At 40.5% G+C, this 24802-nt stretch overlaps 2 protein-coding genes across 3 annotated transcripts in view; both read right to left on the minus strand.

Moving 5' to 3' along the window:
* The window catches only part of LOC149141553 (dolichyl-diphosphooligosaccharide--protein glycosyltransferase subunit DAD1), a 46617-nt gene extending 22585 nt beyond the window's left edge, over nucleotides 1–24032 (minus strand). The window contains exons 1-2 of one of the 2 annotated variants that reach the window (XM_089449621.1): nucleotides 23811–24014; nucleotides 23601–23648 (exon numbers count right to left, since the gene is read on the minus strand). In XM_089449621.1, coding sequence (XP_089305747.1) covers nucleotides 23601–23648; nucleotides 23811–23894 — 132 coding nt within the window. In that variant the 5' untranslated portion in view covers nucleotides 23895–24014. Of the gene's footprint in view, nucleotides 1–23600; nucleotides 23649–23810 lie in introns of both variants that reach the window. The other variant, XM_089449622.1, reaches the window with a different exon arrangement.
* On the minus strand, nucleotides 8681–9419 carry LOC149141554 (uncharacterized). The gene is made up of 2 exons (XM_089453267.1): nucleotides 9318–9419; nucleotides 8681–9215 (listed from the first exon to the last, which is right to left on the minus strand). The coding sequence occupies exons 1-2, from the start codon at nucleotides 9400–9402 to the stop codon at nucleotides 8800–8802; spliced, it is 501 nt and encodes a 166-aa protein (XP_089309393.1). The 5' UTR covers nucleotides 9403–9419; the 3' UTR covers nucleotides 8681–8799.
* Nucleotides 24033–24802: the final 770 nt, after the last annotated feature.

The following is a 24802-nucleotide window of genomic DNA, read 5'->3' on the forward strand; positions in this document are numbered from 1 at the left end:
TTATAGCCCTTGTTGCCTCACATGGATGGGAGGTCCATCAAATGGATGTTAAATACACATTCTTACATGGGGATCTACAAGAAAAAAATCTACATGGAACATCCCCCCGAATATGTTCAAAGTGACTCCAACCTTGTTTGTCACCTTAAGAAATCTATCTATAGTCTTAAACAAGCTCCTTGAACTTGGTATGCAAAAATAGATAACTTTATTCATGACATTTGCTTTTCTAGATGTCATTCTGACCCCAATGTCTAAACCAAGAAAGTAGCAAGCCATATCATATATTGTGTTCTTAACATTGATGACCTTATCCTCACTAGTAGTTACCCTAAACTTTTAACCCATGGGAAATCAAACCTTAAGAAGAAGTTTGAAATGGAAAACTTGGCCATTTGCATCATTTCCTTGGCCTCCAAGGATTGCAAACCAAGTAAGAAATTTATGGGCTAGAATCCTTCAACCTAATGAGGACTTGCTAATTCTTTAACTCCACTACAAATCATTTGTCCTCCAAGACTGAAACTAAAAGCAAATTCTTCCTTAGATTTGGAACAAACAAGACAATGTCAAAATCTAAAGTATTACCTGACTCAAGCTAGAAAGGAATAGGAACAACTCCTGCTACTAAGTACTTAGCATTATCACCAAGCTCAACCTATACTCTTGGGCCTTGCAACTTCAAACTATAAAGCATTTGTTGGGTTGATGTCATATGTCGAGATGCCCCATTGTACACATACCACGCATCCCTTGAAATCGCATTGGTAGAAAGGCAAGACATTATCGAGAAACCATTCTCGAACTTGGCATCAAACTCATTCATCTGAGTTTCTATAAAAACCATTGTTTCCATTTACCCTTTTTCTTCTCTAAACACTATGATGCATGGTGACCATGCTTATGACAAACAAAGCACTTGACTTTACTCAAGTCCTTCCCTAACTATGAGGTTGCCTCCTCACTCTTTACTTTACCCATGTTGGGTCCGTTCGGTACTTTACCTCTACCCTTATTTCACTAATCAAATATAGATAGGTCATCACCACCCTTCTCGTTGGCCTTTGACTCCATCCGCGTCTCCTCACACAATCATCCTAAAGCCTCTCAAAGTCAGAAAGATTTTCTTGAGCCTAAATACCTTTGACAAATGGTTCCAATGAATTTGGAAACCATTCAATATCATGTTCACTAGCTTTGTATCTACAACCTTCTCCCCAGGCACTACAAGTTGATTACAAATTTGTGGCCTTTGTAAAATAACTAGTGACTGCATATGATTTGGTCATCTCAATGGATTTGAGTTTGTTCCACAATATCTTCTTCTCGCTTGTGTTTTAACTCTAGCAAAGATTAACCAAGGGATCGAACATCTCCTTCACCATATTCTTCTTAAATACATGAGGAATCAGATGGTCCTTTGTGACATCCAAGATCATCTGCTTGGCCTTTTGATGCAAACATAAGTTGCCTACCATTTAAAACCTACAACCACAATATGTAGCAACAACATGTATACACTAAAAAACTCACATCACATAAGTAAGAGAATTTTCACTCTGTAATTGCCCCGTAGGGGAAATCTGTATTAATCACACATATACACTCTCATAATCATACAAACGATTACAAATGTTCTCCTTATATGCTATAAGGGAACTATAACATCCATTTTCATATGCACTCCTTAATTTCAACCATCTCCTTAACAACCTCCTAAAATCCCTCAAGAAATCCCCACCAAATCCTCTACCTCATCTCCATGAATCTCTCCATAACTTCCTAGCCCTAATTCCTCTATTCCTCCTTTATCTTCTAAGGGATACAATTATTTCAACTATTACATTTTCATGCATTAATAATTCTCTCATAAACATTATGTCTCATATCCCTTTTTAATGAATACTCTATAATTATTTTCCATTTCCTTTCCTTGGTCCTCAAACTTTTCCTTTCATCTTTTCTTCACATGTTCCATCTTCTTGGATTTATGGTCTTCTTCCTGCTTCCTCCATACTTTCACCATGTTCCTGCAAAATACACATGTTGTTAAAGTCCATATAAAAGAATTACCATCCATTGGAATGCATGGGTCGTTAGTTGTTGTATCTGCTGGTTCACTAGTAAAATCTTTCTCGTACATTGTTCACCAAACGCTTTTGTGTCGCAAATACCTTTTACCTATGCCTATTTTTCCCCTTTTCATCTCTCTCATCATCTTTCACCTATGTTTTTGCCTCACCCATAAGCCAGTTGTCAATGTTCCTACATCAGACCCCCAAAACATTTAAAAATTAATTATAAATGTTTGCTTGCAAGGCATTCACAAATTTGCTATCACACTCTACTAGGAATCGATTTTATGGTCATTGGAAATTCCAATTTATGAAGGATTATTTTGTTCACTAAATACTTGACTGAATCTCCACCCATCTAGATGCATTCACCAATCGATTTCAAAGTTTAACTACAGCATGACTCTATGGCAATTCCATTCGTTGTTTACAGACATTTCCCAACCAGGGATCAATTCTTATGCTTAATTTAGAATCTGACTCAACACATAGCAACACTGGTCAACACCATCACATATCAAATATGATTTCCCTTACCAATGCCTTCACTTAATAAATGATCTTAGCATAGCTTTAATAAATTGGAAACAAAAGTCCACTTACCTTTCAATCACTTTGACAACGCTGCTTCTCAGCCAATGACCACACCTTAGTCATCATTTATCTGCTAAGCATTTGATTTCCAAAGGTTCGTCTCCCCAGGCATAACAGTGAAGGACAAACAACAATAGCATTGTTTATTTTCTTGAGTAGCCCTTTTCAACGTCTCCAGCATGCAGCAAGAGGCCTTCTCCCACAATGGCGCTTTCTCTTTACTCTTCCATCAGCAGAAAAATAACTAAATAAAACATATGATGACTCCTCTATGCCGCACAAATGCAATCACAGCAGGGTGATGCAAACAACACAATACTGACCTCTTGCTCAATAATAGCATCAATTATAGCTCGGCTCCTTCAATTAACAAAATTTGAAACAGTAGCAGTGATGCTTCATCCATGCAGCCTTCAACAAGGATTGTTCTCCCTTCCTAAACACCAATCTATCCTTCACTTCTCACACTCACTTTTTGCTCTCGCTCTCATGTATTGTCTTCACATAAAAAAGACATGCAATCTCCAATGCTGAGGAATTCAAGGGATCCTCCTCGACATCAAATTTTCGAGGTTCCTTTATGGTCAATCTTAATGACACGTGCAATTGTGCCCTGTTCACATCTAGTTATATTCGCACAACTACAATCTCTTCCACTCAGGTGAAAAGCAAATTTCTACTCCCTTCAACAGGCACAGATCCCATAACATAGTGCCCTCTCATGCACTTGCTTGACTTACGCAACGGCTTCTCTTTACAATCGCAGCTTCTTCACTATGCACAAAGCTCTCTTTCCACTACACATTTCCTCCATATAGTGACCACTTCTCCGGCACTTCTCACAGCACAATGCATACAAACTTGGGTGGCTACCAAATAAATAGCAGCAGTACTATCACATAAAAATTCATACAATCTCTTAGGCCACAAATCTACATGTTACAATGTTAGTAGTAACTCTCTGGCAGCAATGGCACCTTCAGTTAATTGCAGGCTCAATTCTCCTTACCATTGACTTCAAGCAACAATCCCTTTTTATTTGGCTATGATTTGTGTCAAGTCCTCTCAAAATCAATTACCAACAGCAATTGCTTTTTCCACACATGGGCAACATATACTAGCATGGCTCTTAATCGACAACACAACTCTTCTTTCACAACAGTTTGTTACACGCAGCAATGGATGCTCCACATGCCTCACATCTCTTCAATAGTTGTCTCTTCCAATATTATCAAAACCGAACCGGTGAACGAACTGAAAAACCTTGTGAACTGGGAACCAGTCAGAACGAGACCGGAACCAGAACCAGAACCAACCAACAAAAAAAAATTAAGTTTACCAAAAACACATAAAATATTATATTTTAAAGAAAAACATATATATTCATGTGCATCCATATGGATCCAAACCATTTATACACAAATATGCAAAAGTTCTCATTTACATAGCATGTAAGGTGCACATAACCAAAATATCATCAAATGCAACCCATCTTTAAATCTAAATACATCAACAAATAGGCTCTAGATGGCCTCTAGCATCCTAAAAAATTCATGCTACAACAAATACCTACATATCATCAAAATCATTGCCTATATTGGGGTCTTTGTCGTCAATATAACCATTTAGGCATTAAAATAAGATAGAAAAAACATAGCATGTCATGTCAAGATTTTGTTTGAGTGATGGGTACATTTTTAGTAGAGTCATAATAGAGGAGTTCGACAACCAATGCCACTAACATCAAAGTACATAGAGGGCTTGGTTCTCTTTATAAAATACTAGTTCCATATCCTCGTACATGACAAAATCCAATGGAAACATTGCAATCCCCTCAATCTTGAATACTGAAAAATTGTTAACTATGTTGGATTTTGAGTGAAATATAAAACTCTACTTTCTCCATATGAAATCCAATGAGGTTGGAATCACTCTCAAACATCTTGAGTCATTTCATTGTAATGTTAAAAATTTAAGTAAAAGTGACAATCTCCTGCATAGGTAAAAACTGAACGGAGCCAATTCTGAACCGGTCAGTTCGGTGAAATAGACCAATTCCGAAGTTACCTATTTCGATTAAGAGGCTCGGTTCAAACTGGTTTTGGGCCAAAAACAGAGGGACCGGCCGATTCCACCAGTTCCGGACTGGTTCTAATAACACTGGTCTCTTCCACTCAATGAAATACCTTTAACATTCAATGACTCCACTTCTATCTAGATGCAAGTATCCAATGCACCTCATGTGCCAGCACCATGTTCACAGGTTCCTGCAACAATTAATAGGATGCCTGGTGTCGATGCTCCTGCATCACCTTCACTTCCTTTTTGTTGTGAGGTCCAAGTCTTGCGAATCTCTAGGTGAAGACAACATCCTTGGTAATATTCCAAATATCATTTTTTTAGTAAGAATATAGCTCACTTTCAATGCTATGAAATTTGAAGCACCATCCTACCATCTCTGAGATCTATTGCACAAACTCTTAAATCGAAAAAATATAACTTTGAAATGCTCTTATTGTTGGTCCTTCAACCTTGCAATAGATTTACTAAAGCAAATCCTTAAGAATCTCAATGAGAGATCAAGCTCTAATTGATCCAGGTGGATATTGGTAACCACTCACCTATTCCACCTATACTTGCAGTCGATTTCATATGTTTCCTTGTTTATTTCAGCATTTACTATTTTTAGCAGTTTTTCGAGTGCTGAACTTCCGAAGCAGTTTTGACCCCCTAAACGGCATTTTTTTGAGGTCCGTCACAGGCCCATAATCATAGGCAGGGGCCTACCACAAATTCTGTAGTACTCGAAGAGACCTTTCCAACAAGGTATTGTACGCACCAAACGAAGATAATATGACCAAGTTACGACCTGGGGAAGTTGGCTACCCAACTAACCCAATAGGGCCTACAAACTCTTGTCGTTCCATCTCCTAGGGTTAGGGTTTTGGTTGTTTAGAGTTTTCCGTTATTGTTCAATAATAAATAGGCCCTTGAGCCTCATTGTAACACAATTCAGAGGCATGTAGCCAGCACATCTCTTCTCAGAGATAAGCTTGAAGAAATTTCAACCCCCACTCCAGTTATCAGTTTTCCTTATCACTCCATGCATTTAGTTTTAAATCCAAACATGATAAAAATTCTAAAATCTGGAAATGACTATTTTCTGAAAACACAAATTTAGAGATTTCACAACTGCTGAAATTGCAGAAATAAAACACAGCAAAATTATGACAACCACACAGAAAATAACACAGTGATTTTTTGTTAATATGACCCTGAAAAAACCCCCTACAACTCTTGGGGAAAACCAATTTGAGAGCTCTTCTTTATTTCTAAAAATACTTTTACAGAGAAACTAAAATACACAGTAAAAATTCCAGCAACCACAAATTACAACTTATCTCGATTTTCATGCTTGAACTTCACCTCGAAAATCGTGCCAATCAGCAAACAGCCAAAACAGAAATTTTTCCAACAATAAAACATCATTAAATGTTGTACGGCCAACCTCGAAAAACATGCCCAAAACTAGCTGTACGGACCATACATATTTCAACAGTACGATTGCCTCAAAATTCGTGCCCTTACTGTTGTCCCTCTTCCTCTATATCTGTGCCTTTCTCCTGTTGTACTGTTTTGCCTTGGGATGCATGCCAATAAATGTTGCTACTCAGATTTGTTGAAATGTCTTCCTGCTGCTCTCCTTCACTTCCTCACTACTCAGAAATTTTCTCCTTGCTCTCTCTTCTCTTTCTCTCAAATGCTCATGAAAGAATGAATTGATCTTTTCCTCTTCTCTTCTCCTTTTATTCTCTAAATGACCTTTTGGGTTACCATAAGATCTAATGGCTAAGATTCATTTAGATCTAAGGATGACAATAAATGTGAATTTAATTCTCACTTTCTATTTTTTAACTCACCCACTTAAATAAAGACCCACTTAGCCTTTTATTTCCATGGTCACTTTTTCACTTTATAATTCTTCATTGACTTAATAAAGTCACCTTTAAATTAGAATGTAACTTTACCACTTATAAAGTCACTTTTAAACTAGAATATAACTTTACCACTTATAAAGTCACTTTAGGAGAAAAGTAAAAAATAAATTTGGACAGTTTTCCCTAGGCCCAAGATCAAAGTCTTACGGAACCACTTGTCCTCTCGTACCCAAATTTTAACACTCCCTCTTACCGAGAAAAGTGTTCCTCACCACTCCCATCTTGTCTTTGAAGTAGACATGCTTGCCCTGTGGCAGGCTTTGGTGAAAATGTCTACTACCTGCTCATTTGTGGAATGTACTCAAGCTTGACAGCTCCCTTTTGGACATAGTCTCTAATGAAGAGATACTTGATCTCAATATGCTTTGACCTGTCATGAAAAACTAGATTCTTTGTGAGTTTTATGCAACTCTGATTATCACAGTAAATTACTGAAGGTCTCAATGCCTGACCAAATAGACCAAACAACATCTTGCGAAGCCATATGGCCTCACAACTAGCCAAATTAGCAGCCATATACTCTGCCTCAGTTGAGCTCAATGCAACTGACTATTGTTTCCGGCTGATCCATGACACAACTACCGAACCCAACCCAAAACAGCACTTGGAAGTACTCTTCCTATCTGAAGCACAACCTGCCCAATCTGAATCCATGTGCCATGCTAGTCTCACTCCATCACCCCGTCTATAATCCAGATCAAAATCCACAGTCCCCTACAAGTAATGAAGAATGTGTTTTGCAGCCACCCAGTGCACTCTCCTGGGCTCACACATGAACTAACTCATAGTGTTAACTGCAAAACATATATTTGGTCGAGTGTTGACCAAATACATCAAACAACCAATCAGCTGTCTGTATAGAGTATGATCCACCAACTCGAAATCAGAAGCGTGAAGCTTCTTCCAGTTAGTGATCATAGGTGTAGACATGGGTTTGCAGTCCTCCATGTGAAATCTGCTAAGAATATCTACAATGTACTTCCTTGTCCCAGGTAGAAATGCCCCTCCTCCTGCCACACCTCCAATCCCAGAAAATAATGCATCAAGCCGATATCCTTAGTCTCAAACTCTGAAGCAAGATCTCTCTTGCATCCCTCAATAAGTCTCTCTGCACCAATGATGATTAAGTCATCAACATACAACACCAGAATGAGAGGCTCCTCACCCACCACAATGAAGTATAGGTTCGAATCAGCCTCACTCTTTGTGAAACCCAACTGCTGCAAGTATGTAGCAATCCTAGAGTACTAAGCTCTAGGAGCTTGCTTCAGGCCATAGAGTGCCTTTTTCAATCTGCATACATGGGACTCCTTCCCATGCACCTCAAAGCCCTGCGACTGCTCAATATAAACCTCCTCCTTAATGAAGCCATTGAGAAATGCGGTCTTCACATCCATTTGGTGGATCTTCCAACCCATCTCTGCTGCAATCGATATAACGGAGCGAATAGATGTATACCGAGCTACAAGAACGAAGGTCTCCTCATACTCAACTCCCTCTACCTGTGAGAACCCTCTCGCCACAAATCGAGCTTTGAATTTCTCGATAATGCCATCTACAGCATGCTTTATCTTGTAGAGCCATCTGGAAGTAACAACTGATTTACCTTCAGGCCTCGGCACTACCTCCTAAATATCGTTCTTCATAATAGAAGAATACTCCTCCATCATGGCCTATCTCCAGGCCTGCTGGTTGGCGGCCTCCTCTCATAACTAGAAGGTTCGGAGTCAACAATGCTTGTTACCAATGCCATGTAACTATAGAACTGTTCAGGTGGTTTACTCCAATGTTGCAGTTATCGTTATCGGGATATTATCGGCGAGGGGAAAAAATAGGAAAAAATCGGGAAATAATCGGGAAAAAATCGTAAAATACAAAAATATTCATTTTTTTCAATTTTTTTAATATCTAAAACATCTACAACATAAAATAAATACATTGACACAAATATGATAAAAGAACTAATATATAAGATGTGTAATATCATTTCTAGTGCTACATCACACAGTAAGTCCTGACTCCTGAGTCCCAACTCAGCCTCAAAATATCAACAAAAAATATAATAATGTATCTCATATCATGAGTCATAATGTCATATACAATGAAATTAACCAAATAACTAAAGTCTAATACTACTGATTTCCTTTGCCCCTCTTGCAAGAAAATCCAATAGCTTTCCCTTTCCCTCTAGATGTAGATGTCGGTGGAGTTGGCAGTGGACTCTGTTGTGCTCTAGAAGCTGAAGAACTAGGAGCTATAGGAGGTAGACCACGTCCTCTACTGATGGCAGGGGTAGCCCGGGTAAGTGGTGTCACCTCCTCCTCCTGTTGCTCTGCCTCCTCCTCCTCCTCCTCCACTACCTCCTGCTCTAACCAATCATCAGCAGACTCCATGAGAGGCCTCTCGGCCTCAACCCTCCATGCAACAATGGTGTCAATCCCATCCAATGAGATGACCTCCATATCAAGTATTCTCTCAAGTTGCCTCACCCACAACCGAAGATTGTAGTAGACGTAGACCATGTCATTTAAGTCGTTGGGACTCCAACCTATACAAAAAATCATGAAATAATAATTATAAAAAAAAAAATTGTTTAATGAATTCAAAAAATTATTTGGAAATTTGCAATATTTTAAGTTTTAAGTTTAACCTGCTGCGCTCGCATCCTGAGGAGCTATATGTTTGGCTGAGGATTCGAATGGCAAGCTTTTGCAAAAGGGGTACCTTGGCACCATACATTCTCCACCATGCATCTACAACAAAATTACAAATAAAATTTTAAATAGACATAAGAAAAAAAATGAAATTTGAAAGTTGAAGCAAAGTATGAAGTTATGAACTTGAAGAGACAATGAAATTTGAAACAAACTAAAAAATACCTAGCATTTTAATCGTCCTATCAGTCACAGCCATGTCAAAGCCAAATGTGCCACCTGCCATCCTGTATATCTCAATTTCTTTGGAGATTTATGTACGTTCTGCTGGAGATCTCACCATCCTCTAAACACAGGTTAAGAATCCATCCATGATCTCAGCGTCAAATACGAACCCACATGGTTAAAAAAATGCGGGGTTCAGGTAGATCCCTGCAACATGAATGGGACGATGGTGTGTTGTTTCATCGTTCATCAATCACTTCCCATAGGAGGAGTTGTCTCTGAAACCCCTCATCTCCTTTATCATCATAGTAGGCCCGAATAAATTCTTTGGCCCTATCCATGGCCTCATACAAATAGCCCATTGCGGGCTTCTCACCATCAACTAATCGAAGAACCTTTTCCAAAGGTTCAGTAACGGTGCACACCTCCTGCACTCCCGCCCAGAAGTCTTCCTAGTATGAAACTAATCTGCATATGGTCTCTCCCTCTAGTTTGCAGCTCATTGTCAAAGCACACCACTCCTCTGAAGGAAACATTCTCTTCACATCCGACATAGAATTCAAGAGGGATTGAAGAAATATGAAACTAGTAGCAAACCGTGTAATGGCAGGGCGCACCAACTCTTTGTTGTTGGTGAATTTTCTCATCAAGCTAAGCACAGATATATGATTATATATAAATTTTGTAATGCTTTTTGATGACTCAACAATATCTTTGACAAAGAAAATTTTACCTATGTCCTCCAACATCAAATCAATACACTGTGCAGCACAAGGTGTCCAAAATAAAGTAGGATGCCTCTCCATAAACATCCTGCCAGTAGCAACATAATTTGCAGCATTGTCCATTATGACTTGAACAACATGTTCTACACCCAGCTTCAAAATAAACACATCCAGCAAATCACATAAAGTTTTTGCATCTTTGATATGTGAAGATGCATCAATAGATTTCATAAACATTGTCTCATTGGGACAACTAACCAAGAAGTTTATAACGGTTCTCCCCTTTCGGTCAGTCCAACCATCTGACATCACAGTGCATCCCGTTTGTGCCCATGATGCCCTAAACTCCTCCAATCTTTTGGTGCAGTCAACCTTTTCATTTCGAAGAATCCGGCCTCTAAAGTCATCATAAGAAGAGATTTTGTACCCTAGGCCAACAGTTGCAATAGCATCAACAGCAGGCTGGAAAAATGGATTATTCCTTGCAACGCTGAAAGGAATATCACTCCAAAGGAAAAATTTGGCCAACAACTTGTCAGTTTGTTCTTTCTCAGTTTTTTTAAGCATTGAAGTGATAGATGGTTGTGAACCAGGCGTGGTTCTAGGAACAAAAAATGATGAGGCAGTTACCAGGTTGGTTGTAGATATTGATGCTGAAGTAGAATCAGTGCCACTTCTTTGTTCACGTAAGCCTAACACCATCTTTGCTAGTTGTTTCTTCATTTTTGCTTTGGCTTCTCTATTGTGCTCTAAATTTTCCAATGATCTCATGGCTCTTCGGATGATTTCCGGATTTGTATTTGAGCAAGGCCCTACATCAAATCCAGGGATTTGTGCAAGGTGATACTTCAATCTATAAACCCCCCCAACATATGTTGCCCACACAACTTGCAAGACAAGTTTATTCTATCAAACCCTCCATCAGGTTCACCAAATTCCCACAGAGGGTCCAATTTCCTTGGCATGTTTGTAACTTGGTTGAACTCTTGACTCTTGAGTTTTAAATTTGTAAGATGAAGTTTGAACTTTGAAGTTGAATGGTGAACCTATGGCAAAATAAGGATTGCAAGTTACAAAAATTAAAAAAAATTACATACATGAGTAACATGACAAAACACATTGAATTTTTGACAATTTAACAAACAAAAACACCATCAAATCAACTCAAAAATATTTGATAAACCAATGGGTTATCCAAACCCAACCAAAAACAAAAACAAAACAAAACAAAACACATAAATTTGGTGCCCATACCGGTTTGCCGGAGAAAATTGATCCTCTCCTCCTCAGCTCTCAATCCACCGGGGGTTTTGAGTTGTTTTCTCCTCCAATCAGCGCCCAATCGACCAAGGTTTTTCTCCAAGGCCACTCTCAATCCACCATTGTCGTTGTCTGATGAAATGAATAAATAAAAAATCATTTGTTTGGTGTTTATAACCCGTTGTCTGCCAGCTCGACGATAAAAACACATCGAATCACGATAAAAATGAAATTATCGCGGATTTTTCAACAACAACAAAAATACGCGTAAAAATCGGCCGATTTTATCGTTTTTATGAAAAAATCGCAATAAAACGATAAAATCGTGATTTTATCACGATTTTCGCATCACTGGTTTACTCTCTCTAACCTATCTCTTTGGCCCAGCAACTGATGTGGCCTCGCGCAAGGTATCTTGAAGCCACTTGGGCTTCCTCTTCCCTAAGCATACTTCTCTCACCGGAGTCAAAGAATCCTCATCATCATCATCAGAAGCCTGAACTCCTAAAGGCCTGCCAACTGACCTCATGCCTAAATCTGTGCCTGTAGATGCTGAAGTACCATGCGAACTGTCCATTAGTGGACTACCCTGTGAACTGCTCTGCGGACTGCCCTGCATGTTGCCCGAAGAACCACCCACCTGACTCTGAGAGCCACTGCTCACTGATGGACCTGACACTGCATGTACCTCCTGATCCCTGACCACTAGATCCCTGTGACTGACTCAACTGCTCCTAAGGGTCTGGTGACTCTGGATACTCTAACTCCCGTGACCTCCTGAAAGCTCTCTCCCCCTCGAACTTCACATCCCACCTGACAACCACTTTCCTCTACACAGGAATATAAATCCGATAAGCTTTCGAGGTCTTGCTATAACCCATAAAGATGCCCTTGTCTACAGTGGGCTCTAGCTTGGCCCTGTTCTCCTTGGGGACATAGGAATATGTAAGGCACCCAAAGATACGAAGTGCCCAACATCAAGCTTCTTCCCAGAAAAAGCCTGCTCCGGAGTCACATTCCCCAAGGCACGATGTGGCCTCCTGTTTTGCAAGTACACAGCAGTGTTGCAGGCCTCTGCGCTCAAAAATAAAGGTAACCCCGGATCATGAAGCATGGCTTTGGCAACCCCTACAATGGATCTGTTCTTCCTCTCCGCAACCCCATTCTGCTGGGAGTTGTAAGGAACTGTGAACTCCCTCCTAATGCCTGCCTTAGCACAAAAATCAACAAACTCACTAAAGGTATACTCCCCTCCATTGTTCGACCTGAGGACCTTGATCTTCTTGCTTGTCTGGGTCTCCACAAAAGCTTTGAACTCTTGAAACCGCTTGAAGACCTCACTCTTGGTATTCAAGAAATAAATCCAGGTCTTCTTGGAGTGGTCATCAATGAATAAAACATAGTACTCATAACCACTCAAGGATACATGAGACATCTGGCCACTCACATCGGTATGAATCTAGTCAAGGATCCCAGTCGCTCTGCTATCACTGTTGGGAAAAGGGGATCTGGCAAACTTCCCCATAGCACATCCTCTACATACATCAAGGTGATCAGAACTGAAATCCGGCACACCAGTGATGATCTCCCACAATGTGCTCAAGGCCCCATGATACATGTGCCCCATCCTGCAGTGCCAAATCTCACACAACTCTGAACTGCTAGATTTGTTGTCAGTCCTGTCTCGGGTGCTGCTACTCAATGCCATCAAGGGCTGGAATGAGAACTTGTACACCTTGGCATGGCGCACGCCAATCTCTCTAGCTGAAGAAGCTGGAATTCCCCTAGGATATATAAGCACCTGCCCTCTCCTGAACAACACATCATACCCTCTATCCTCAAGTGTTGAGACGAATATCAGGTTTTTCTTCATTCCAGGCACATATAGAACATCTAACACTTTCAAGGGAGGTTTGGGTCCCTATCAAATGTCAATGTCCCCACACCCACTGCTCTAACAATGTTGTCATCACCAAGTACTACCTCCATATCACATTCCCCAAGGCACGATGTGGCCTCCTGTTTTGCAAGTACACAGCAGTGTTGCAGGCCTCTGCGCTCAAAAATAAAGGTAACCCCGGATCATGAAGCATGGCTTTGGCAACCCCTACAATGGATCTGTTCTTCCTCTCCGCAACCCCATTCTGCTGGGAGTTGTAAGGAACTGTGAACTCCCTCCTAATGCCTGCCTTAGCACAAAAATCAACAAACTCACTAAAGGTATACTCCCCTCCATTGTTCGACCTGAGGACCTTGATCTTCTTGCTTGTCTGGGTCTCCACAAAAGCTTTGAACTCTTGAAACCGCTTGAAGACCTCACTCTTGGTATTCAAGAAATAAATCCAGGTCTTCTTGGAGTGGTCATCAATGAATAAAACATAGTACTCATAACCACTCAAGGATACATGAGACATCTGGCCACTCACATCGGTATGAATCTAGTCAAGGATCCCGGTCGCTCTGCTATCACTGTTGGGAAAAGGGGATCTGGCAAACTTCCCCATAGCACATCCTCTACATACATCAAGGTGATCAGAACTGAAATCTGGCACACCAGTGATGATCTCCCACAATGTGCTCAAGGCCCCATGATACATGTGCCCCATCCTGCAGTGCCAAATCTCACACAACTCTGAACTGCTAGATTTGTTGTCAGTCCTGTCTCGGGTGCTGCTACTCAATGCCATCAAGGGCTGGAATGAGAACTTGTACACCTTGGCATGGCGCACACCAATCTCTCTAGCTGAAGAAGCTGGAATTCCCCTAGGATATATAAGCACCTGCCCTCTCCTGAACAACACATCATACCCTCTATCCTCAAGTGTTGAGACGAATATCAGGTTTTTCTTCATTCCAGGCACATATAGAACATCTAACACTTTCAAGGGAGGTTTGGGTCCCTATCAAATGTCAATGTCCCCACACCCACTGCTCTAACAATGTTGTCATCACCAAGTACTACCTCCATATCAGTATCACCCTCTGAAAGCTCTGAGAAGTACTCTCTGACTCCTGCCATGTGGCGGGAAGCGCCACTGTCAACATACCAAATGCTAGAAGATGCTCTGCTAGTAGCGGGAATGCACACTCCCTCTGAACTTGTATGGCAGGTGATCCTGCACTAGTGGCCCTCACAAGCTATGAATCCAAACTGCCGATCAAAGCTCTCTGAGAACTCTCTATCTCTACAGAAGCTACCATAGGTTTGTCTTTCCCTTTCTTGTTCTTCTTCTCCAGACACACAACAGCATAGTGTCCCAACTTTTGACAATTCCAACATTTGACTTTGGAATAGTCCTTCTCCTTGTTTTGTTGCTTGCCTTTACCTTTACCTTTACCTCCACTGTTGGAAGCTTGCTTCTTTGCTCTACCCTTCTTGCCTCTTGCTAACAATGCCACATTGTCATCCTCCTCCACCTGTTTGGCTGCCCCAAAATGGTTCTTTCTGATCTCATTCTGAATGCAATCATCCCACAACCTCTCAAATCGGGAAGGTTTTCCCGTGCAACAATGCCATCCACAAGATTCTTCCAAGTCTTGGGAAGACCATTCAAAGCAATCCTCACCAACTCAGTGGGTGCAATGATCTCACCTATGACTGCCAACTGATCTCTCACTGAAGTGATCTTTGTGAGGTATGTTGTAGCATTGTCAGCCTTAGCCATTTTAATGGCCTTTAGTTTCTCCTTTAGGAGAATTTTTTTGTTTTCATTTGAGCTCTAGTAAAGACTGGTCAAGGCTATCCACATCTCATGTGCATAAGTCTTTCCTCTCACATGAGGAATGACATGGTCTTTGATTCATTCCAAAATCAATCTTTTTGCCTTAGCATTCTTTTTGTTAAACTCTACCAACTGTACAGGGTCAACAGATACTACTACTAGGTTCTGTGTGGTATTTACCATAATGCCCCAGACTTCTGCTTCCTCAAAAATGCTCTGGATTCTCTCATTCCATGCACTGTAGTTGTTCTGCCCATCCAACTTGTCTTCCACTCTCAAACCCAAAGACATGTTTCATTGTCCTACCAAACTGAAATTTTCAAATTTGTGTTAAAGGTCTCTGTTTTCTGTGTAAAAATCAGCTTGTTGTAATTTTCACTTTGTTGTCCCAAACTGCACTTTTTCAGCCAATCAAGCTCTGATACCATGAAGAAATTTCAACCCCCACTCCGGTAATCAGTTTTCCTTATCACTCCATGCATTTAGTTTTAAATCCAAACATGATAAAAAATCTAAAATCTAGAAATGACAATATTTTCTGAAAACACAAATTTAGAGATTTAACAATTGTTGAAATTGCAGAAATGAAATACAGCGAAATTATGACAGCCACACACAGAAAATAACACAGTGATTTTTGGTCAATGTGACCCTAGAAAAACCCCCTACAACTCTTGGGGAAAACCAGTTTGAGAGCTCTTCTTTATTTTTGAAAATGCTTTTACAGAGAAACTGAAATACATAGTAAAAATTCCAGCAACCACAAATTACAACTTATCTCGATTTTCGTGCTTGAACTCCGCCTCGAAAATTGTGCCAATCAGCAAACAGCCAAAACAAAAAAAATTCCACCAATAAAACATCATTAAATGTTGTACGGCCAGCCTCGGAAAGCGTGCCCATAATTAGCTATACAGATCGTACGAATTTCAACAGTACGACTGCCTCGAAATTTGTGCCCTTGTTGTTGTCCCTCTTCCTCGATATCTATGTCTCTCTTGTTGTACAGTTTTGCCTTGGGATACATGTCAATAAATGTCGTCCCTCTTCCTCGATATCTGTCTTTCTCCTCTTGTACGGTTTTGCCTTGGGATACGTGCCAATAAATGTTGCTGCCTAAATTTGTTGAAATGTCTTCTTGCTGCTCTTCCTCACTTCCTCACTGCTCAGAAATTTTCTCCTTGCTCTCTCTTCTCTTTCTCCCAAATGCTCATGAAAGAATGAATTGATCTTTTCCTCTTCTCTTCTCTTTTTATTCTTTAAATGACCTTTTGAGTTACCCTAAGATCTAATGGCTAACATTAATTTAGATCTAGGGATGAGAATAAATATGCATTTAATTCTCACTTTCTATTTTTTAACTCACCCACTTAAATAAAGACCCACTTAACTTTTTATTTCCACCATAGTCATTTTTTCACTTTCTAATTCTTCATTGACTTTAATAAAGTCACCTTTAAATTAGAAGGTAACTTTACTACTTATAAAGTCACTTTTAAATTAGAATGTAACTTTACCACTTATAAAGTCACTTTTAAATTAAATTGACTTTACCACTTATAAAGTCACTTTAGAAGAAAAGTAAAAAACAAATTTGGACACTTTTCCATAGGCCAAAGATCAAAGCCTTAGGGAACCACTTGTCCTCTGGTACCCAAATTTTAACAAAGCTACCATCGCCTGAGCTAGTTTATTTCCATTCTGTTTGTAAGCATATTTTAGTATTTTGATATTAATGAAATGAAATGTTATTTCTGTTGCATCTCTGTATTTATCGTTATATATGTAATTTGTTGCATTCTTGTTTAAGTTCGGATCAGTGGTATCAGAGCGGTCTTCTTTTTCTCTGTTTTTCTTTGTGTGTCCCCCAACGAGGTCATGGTATAAGGAGTTAGGGCTCGATCTGGTTGAACCTTTGTAAGACCCGCCTCGCAAACCCTTACGGCCTCCCATGGCAGAAGAAAAGAAAGACGAGGGGGCAGGAGATCCTTTCAAAATATTGCTCGAGAAAGCCCTCGAGCGACAGAAGAATGCGATGATGAATAACTTTGCCCAAATCTTTCAACAGCTACCCACAGGCGATGCATCTTCATCCAACAGCCACTCTGGAGGTGCCACTCTTTTTAAGGTGCAAGTTAACTTTGATATTCCCATATTTGAGGGCCAGATAGATGCAAACGTTGTAGATAAATGGTTTAATTTGTTGGAAGGATATTTTCAATTCATGATTTTTCCAATCGGGAAAATATTACTTTTGCACTTCTCAAAGCCACCCCACACGTCAAGGACTGGTGGGAAACCTACTGTAAACAAAAGGACGAGCGGGAATCCTCAATGTTTTCAGTCGCACCCGCTTGGGATTCTTTCTGAGACGCCATCAAGTAACACTATTACCATGTCGGGAGCTATGAAGATAAATACATAAAGTGGACCACGCTACGACAGGGAAGGGACCAAGATGTGTCGGAGTTCACAAATGTGTTCCATACCCTTTGCACGAAGTTGGGCATCAAGGATTCTGAGCAGCATTTGGTACTCAAATACCGTAGTTGTCTACACAAGTACATCCAGGACAAAATGGAGTTCCTGGACATCTCCTCGCTGGGCACGGCATACTGATACGCTGTCAAGATTGAGCAAAAGTTTAAATAGAAGAAGCGAAACATTGGATCTGCGACTCCGAAGCAAGGAAAAGGCGCCCCCAAACCACAAAGCAAAGGCCAAAGCCAAGGTGGGATGACCTAGGACAACCCGCCAAAGCTGCAAGCAAAGAACAACACCACGAAGACAAAGAAGGACACAGGAAAATGGTGTGAATTCCATAAGAACTCCACTCACAACACAAGTGAGTGTCGAGCCAGGCAATGACTGGTGATCGAGTTAAAGGCTTCTGAATCAAACACATGTTCCGACTCTAAGTCAAAACCCGACAAGGGGAATGACAAAGGGAAGCAGAACATTGACGTGGAGCCCAGTGCCACTGTGGCCACCACCAAAATCTTGGAAGAATGAGCCTGCAGATCCAGAGGAGGGGGAACGCCTCTTTCGCTCACAAATGTGGGTGAAGGGCTCTCCGCTGCAATTCATTGTTGACAACAGGAGCCAAAAGAACCTCATTTCAATAGAGGTCGTGAAGCGGTAAGCCTACCAACGACAACACATCCACAGTCGTACACCATTGGGTGGCTTCACCAAGTACGAGATCTTTGCGTCGGTCAGCAATGTCGTCATTCCTACAGCATCAAGCCCTTCACGTATGAGGTATTGTGTGATGTTGCTCCTTTTGAAGTTTGTGATGTATTATTAGGTCAACCATACTTTTGGAAGCGGCATGTTGTATATGAGTCTAGACCTCGCTTTATGATTATTGCTTTGGGCAATAAGTTGTACAAGATACCGGAGGTAGCCTCACCTATTGTTATCTCTTTGATCACTGCAAAGCAATGTAGTAAGATCATTTCCCAAACCAGGAAATTTGTTTTCCTTATGATTCACCCTCAGGGCAAGAAGAAGGTTGTGGCCACGACTTCTAGACAAGGCTCCTCCTCACAGCAGCAACAGATAGACAAAGTCGTGAACGAGTACAGTGACATTTTCGCCTCACCTACAGGGGTACCTCTACACTGTCAGGTCAAGCACTCCATCGATCTGACCCTGGGCATGCCATTACCCAATGGACCAATCTATCGACGCTCTATTCTGGAGAACGATGAGATTAAGAGGCAGATTCAGGAGTTGTTGCAAAAAGGGCACATCAAGCCAAGCTCATCACCCTGTTGGAGACCAATTGTATTGGTACAGAAGAAGGACGGGACCTGAAGACTCTGTATTCATTATCGGGCACTGACCAAGATCACTGTCCAGAATAGGTACCCAATCCCACGAATTGATGACCTTCTGGACCAGCTCAAGCGGGCCAAATATTTCAGCAAGATTGACTTGAAGTCTGGTTATCACCAGGTGCATATCAAACCCTTCGATGTGTGGAAAAATGCCTTCAAATCCAAGGAAGGCCTTTTTGAATGGTTGGTCATGCGTTTCTGGTTGACGAATGCCCTTACAACCTTCATGAAATTGATGGACGACATCTTGCAAACCTTCACCAATGCATTTGTGGTGGTGTATTTAGATTACATCTTGATCTTCAACCAGAGTTGGGAAGAGCTCGTCCACCATATTTGACAAGTCCTTCAAACCCTGCGACAACACAAACTGTGTGCCAATTTGGAGAAATGCACTTTTGGCATTACCCAGGTTCAATATCTGGGTACATCATTGATGAGTTGGGTGTGCATGTGGACCCAGCCAAGATACAAGTCATTCAGGATTGGCCAGCCCCATCCACTCTGACAGAGCTCCGCAGCTTTCTGGGTCTTGCCAATTTCTATGGCAGGTTCGTGTTGGGGTTCTCTCATATCATTCGGCCTTTATGTCAAGTCACAAAGGGCGGAGCGAAAGCAAAGTTTCTTTGGTCCGAAACCCAACAAAAAGTGTTTGTCAAGTTGAAGCATCGCCTCTGCTCTGCACCAGCGCTCACATTACCAAGCCTGCAACAACCTTTTGAGATTGAGATAAACACCTCCGATTATGCTATTTGTGCAATTATTACTCAATAGGGGCATCTACTGGCTTACCACAGTGAGACTTTCAAACACAATCCGAAAGTATCCCACTTATGACAAAGATGTCTTTCATTGTGCAGGTCCGTCGTCAATGGAAGCATTACATTCTAGGGAAGGAAACGGTCATCCACACAGACCACCGATGCCTACAATTCATACAGACACAAGGGAAGTTGCAGAATGATCGCCACCAGAAATGGTCCATATACCTGCAACAGTTCCATCTGAACATTAAGTACAAGAAGGGCAGCACTAATAATGTTGCAGACTGCTTTAGTCGGCCACCAGTCATAGCACTAATCACTGTGCTCGACTCCTGTGAGCACGAGACTTCGGGTTGGCTGCACCTGTACAAGAGCAATCCAGAATTCAGCAGCACATACTAGACACTCCTGGAAGGGAAGCAAGTACCAAATTTTCACCTCTAAGATGCATTGTTATCTCACTTGGGACACATATGTGTTCCTTCAAGCAAGCGTGCCAAGATGAATTGGGAGGCGCACTACAGTCGAGTCACTGGACATTTCAGAGTAGATAAAATAGTGACAGTATTGGAGAAGTATTTTTTTGGCCGAAACTTCATTAGGATGTTGGGAAGTACATTAGATCCTACACCGCCTACACCATTGCCAAACCAACCATCAAAAAACAAGGCCTATGTACTCCTCTACCTACTCCTAGTCGACCTTGGGAATCCATCTCCATGGATTACATGTTGGGCCTTCCTTCTACTAAGCACGGCAACAACTGTGTTTTCATGGTCGTCGACAATTCTCTAAGATGGCCATCATGGCAGCCTGCAAGAAGAGTATCACAGCAGAAGCCACTACTAAGCTCTTCTTTGAGCAAGTATGGGTACACTTTGGGATCCCACAGTCCATTATCTTAAATCGGGACAACGGATTCCTAAGTGCATTTTAGTCAAGTCTCTGGTTGATGTTCGATACCAAACTTAGTAAGTCCATGGCATTCCGCCCCCAAACTAATGGTCAAATGGAGGTCGTCAACAAGATGATCATACACATTTTGTGTATGTACAACTCGAAGCATCCACCCACATGGGATGAAAGCCTCCCCTATGTCCAGCACAACTACAATTAAGCTCTCCATAGCTCAACAGGCCATAGCCCCTTCCAGGTAGGGTTGGGATTTCAGCCATTATGTCCCATTGATGTGGTCATACCATTTGCGGCTACTTAGGCAGATTCGACTCATGTCTAATCCGAAGCCGACAGGGCTAACAGCTTCATTGAGCACATTCAACACATCTGCAGGTCCATGATATAATGGACAAAGCCAATGCTAAGTACAAGTAGCACTATGATCAGCATCAACTGTCGCACAAGTTCCAGGTGGGCGACAAAGTTTGGCTACATTTGTAGAAAGAGAGCGTCGTTGGACCCCATCACAAGCCTCTCCTACTCCGATATGGATGATACACTATTACCAAGGTTGTAGGGGACAATGCTTTCGAGCTCAGCATCCCACCATTCCTTGGTTTGCACCCAGTGTTCAATGTAGACCGCCTTCGGCCATACTTTCCACCATTGTTGGACACATCCGACATTGCAGAACAACTCACACCAACAGAGCTAAACCCGAACCGCATGGAATAGGCCACAACTGATCAACTCATGGACACACAAATCAAGAACACTCGCCAACAGAAGATCCAACTATATCGAGTTGTCATAGCAGGCCAACTCCTTCACCAGGGCAAGTGGTCCACCAAGGACTAGGTTCAACAGAAATTCTCACCTCATGGAGGGTCTGCACGAGGACTGATCCAGGTGGATATTGGTGGCCACCCACCTATACCTATACCTCCAATCGGTTGCTTCCTTGTTTATTTCAACATTTACTATTTTTAGCAATTTTTCAGGTTCTGAACTTCTAGAGTAGTTTTGACCCTCTAAACGGTGTTTTTTTAGGTCCACCGTAGGCCCGTAGTTGTAGGCAAGGGCCTGCCGCAAATTTTGTAGTGCTCGGAAAGACCTTTCCAACAAGGTATCGTACGTAATATGACCCTGAGAAGTTGGCTGCTCAACTAACCCCAACAAGGCCCACAAACTCTTGGTGTTCTATCTCCTGGGGTTAGGGTTTTGGTTGTTTAGGGTTTCCTTGATTGTGCGATAATAAATAGGTCCTTGAGCTTCATTATAACACAGTTCAGCGGCATGTAGCCGCTACTTCTCTTCTCAAAGATAAGCTACCATCGTCTGAGTTAGTTTATTTCCATTCTGTTTGTAAGCATATTTCAGTATTTTGATATTAATGAAATGAAATGTTATTTCTGCTGCATCTATGTATTTATGGTTATAGCTGTACTTTGTTGTGTTTTTGTTTAAGTTCAGATCACTAATACCATGTTAAGGTTTCAATCCTTAGGTGACTAATGTCCTTGTGATCTCAATCAAACAAGTAGATTGTTGGATTTAGTTAACACAAAAATTAAAATTTTAACCATAGCATCAACCACACAATAGCTGAAAATTAGATAGCAGAAGCAGAAAAATAATTTCCGACACACAGGTAATTACTCCTTCAAATCAGTTTTTTATTCCTTCTGAAAAAATTGACAAGGAAACCTCCACACACTACCAAAAGAAAAAGCCCCACGCACGAGATCAAATTGCCTTGAATTTGAGCTTCTACAAGTTGTTTGAGAGGTACAGCTGCTGAAAAAACGGCAACAACTGCTCTCTGTTATACAACACTATTGTACAGATCTGTACGATATTGGCTGTGTGATTGTACGGAACTGTTGCCTCTGTTGCCAACTGTATGCTGCTCAATAATGCTCTCTCTCAACTACTCAAGTTTCTAAGAAAGCCTCTACCTTTCCCTATCTTTTATAATTTTAGTAGAAAATCTATTTTTAAGATTTCTCCAGTCTAAGTCATGCATGAGATACAATTTTAGACTCAACTGCTAAACATAAATCTTCCATTTTTCTACAAGTGAATTACAAAATAGAATTACTTTCATAAAATCACATTTTTTTGTCCATTGTTTTTTTGAAAATATCTCAAACTACTTCTAGCATGTTCACGCTGAACATGTGCTGAAGTTCCTCTCCAAGCTATAATTATCAACAGCATGAAACTAGTTACTAAACTGTATCTGAATGAACAAAGCATTTTTGCAGTTCCAAAATGTCAGAAGTCCAATGTAAACGAGAACACAGAGATAACCTTAGAGATTTAATGAAACAGGGCTAGAGGGTTTCAAGGGATAAAAAAGGTGACCCCATGTCTCGAGCATATAAAATTGATTAGTAATGTACTAATGTCGTGACCACAGCAACGTGATCGAGAATGGAAATGCGAATGGAATTATAAACAGTTCACCATGCCATGTTTCTGCAAGCATAGCAGACTAGTCAGTTAATCACAAATACTGGATACAGTAGTGACGAAGATGGGGTTTCGGTTTGGACAGTTAGTTAGTCAGTTAGAATATAAACACGGATGAATTCTGTAAACAATGTCCGCCGGTATATCAAACAGTTGATTTCACAGAAAATGTCTGACATCTGGGTAACAAAGGAAACAACAAAAGCCCCACTTCTACAAAATGCCATAAATCCAGAAAATCTCTGAAACGTATTTTTGCTATAAAGTGATAGACTGTCTTAAGGGCTACCCATTGCATATTTGCTTTCAATATAAAAAATCAAGAGGCATAACAAAATTTAATAGCACAATAGAAGCAGATGGTGTCACCTGCACAACTGCCGTGAGAATAGCGTAAACCACATACAGATCAATAATCTGCAGTACCCGTTTCAATGTCATATCAATAATAGTGCACGAGATTAGACTTTCATCCGTCAAACGACAAGGGCTATTGTTAACACACAGCCCTCCACCAAGTTTTTCTTAGAATTCACAAAGGATACCGGGCAAAACCTAAATAAAAGAATTTGGCATTACCTTAAGTTTGGTGGGAGTTGCAGAATATGCAGATCGAAGCGAGGCAACGAGTACGTGCGCATCCTTGGCTGTTGAACTTCCCATCCTTGCTGGATATTTCTCTCCGGCCCTGGCCTTGGCCCTTCACCTCGCTATAAAACTATTTAATTGCTAAGCCTGCTCAACATAATTTTGCAAATTATTATATGAACGAAACAATTAAAAAGGTTCAACCTAATAAGCTCACTGACTTTGACCTTGAGGAGAATTTCCCGAAATTATGTCGGAAGTATAATATTATTCATGGACTTCAATTTTAATATTGAAATTTTGGTCATGAATTTTAAAAATATATAAATATGAAACTATGTTTTTAAAGGTCTGGTATATTTTTAAATTTGGAAAATATAAATGAAATAGGAGAAATCTATATATTATTAAAATGTTAAAAAAAAAAATTAAGAGATGAGTTTTTCTTGTTAGGGTTTATATGGGTAGAATTTGAAAAATATAAATCTGAAATATGTTCCATAGTTTGTTTTCCTGGTGGATGTTTCAAGTTCATGTCATGATCCATCAAAGACAAGGTTGTCCTAATGATGGGTCACGTCAAGATTGAGTTTGTTTATTTATTTTTTAAATTTTAAAAGAATAGTCTACTATTCTCAAGGTTACTATCTTAGCATTGGTGATATAATTTAAAGACCTTAATAGGTAGTAATATCATCACGTCTAAATAAAATTTGGCCATTTGAAATAAGTTATTTGTGATTCACAAGGTCGCAAACTTCCACTTTTGTCAAATGTTTTTGGGTCTTAAAACATTAATCTATTTTCTTATGTCTAAGGATATTAACCTATTTCCTTCCATCTAAGGAAGAGGAGTTCTTAGATAACCAACAACAGTTTTGGTCATACCCCAAAAGCAAAAGGCAATTTCAACTAGTCACTAGTATCCACTAGGTACCCATTGTCTCATCTAATCATTGTTGAGGCTACCACTAAGCGGTCAT

The sequence above is a fragment of the Pinus tabuliformis genome, chromosome X (assembly GCF_031772625.1).
Source record: "Pinus tabuliformis cultivar Carrire ecotype Pingquan chromosome X, CPIR1, whole genome shotgun sequence".
NCBI lineage: Eukaryota > Viridiplantae > Streptophyta > Pinopsida > Pinales > Pinaceae > Pinus > Pinus tabuliformis.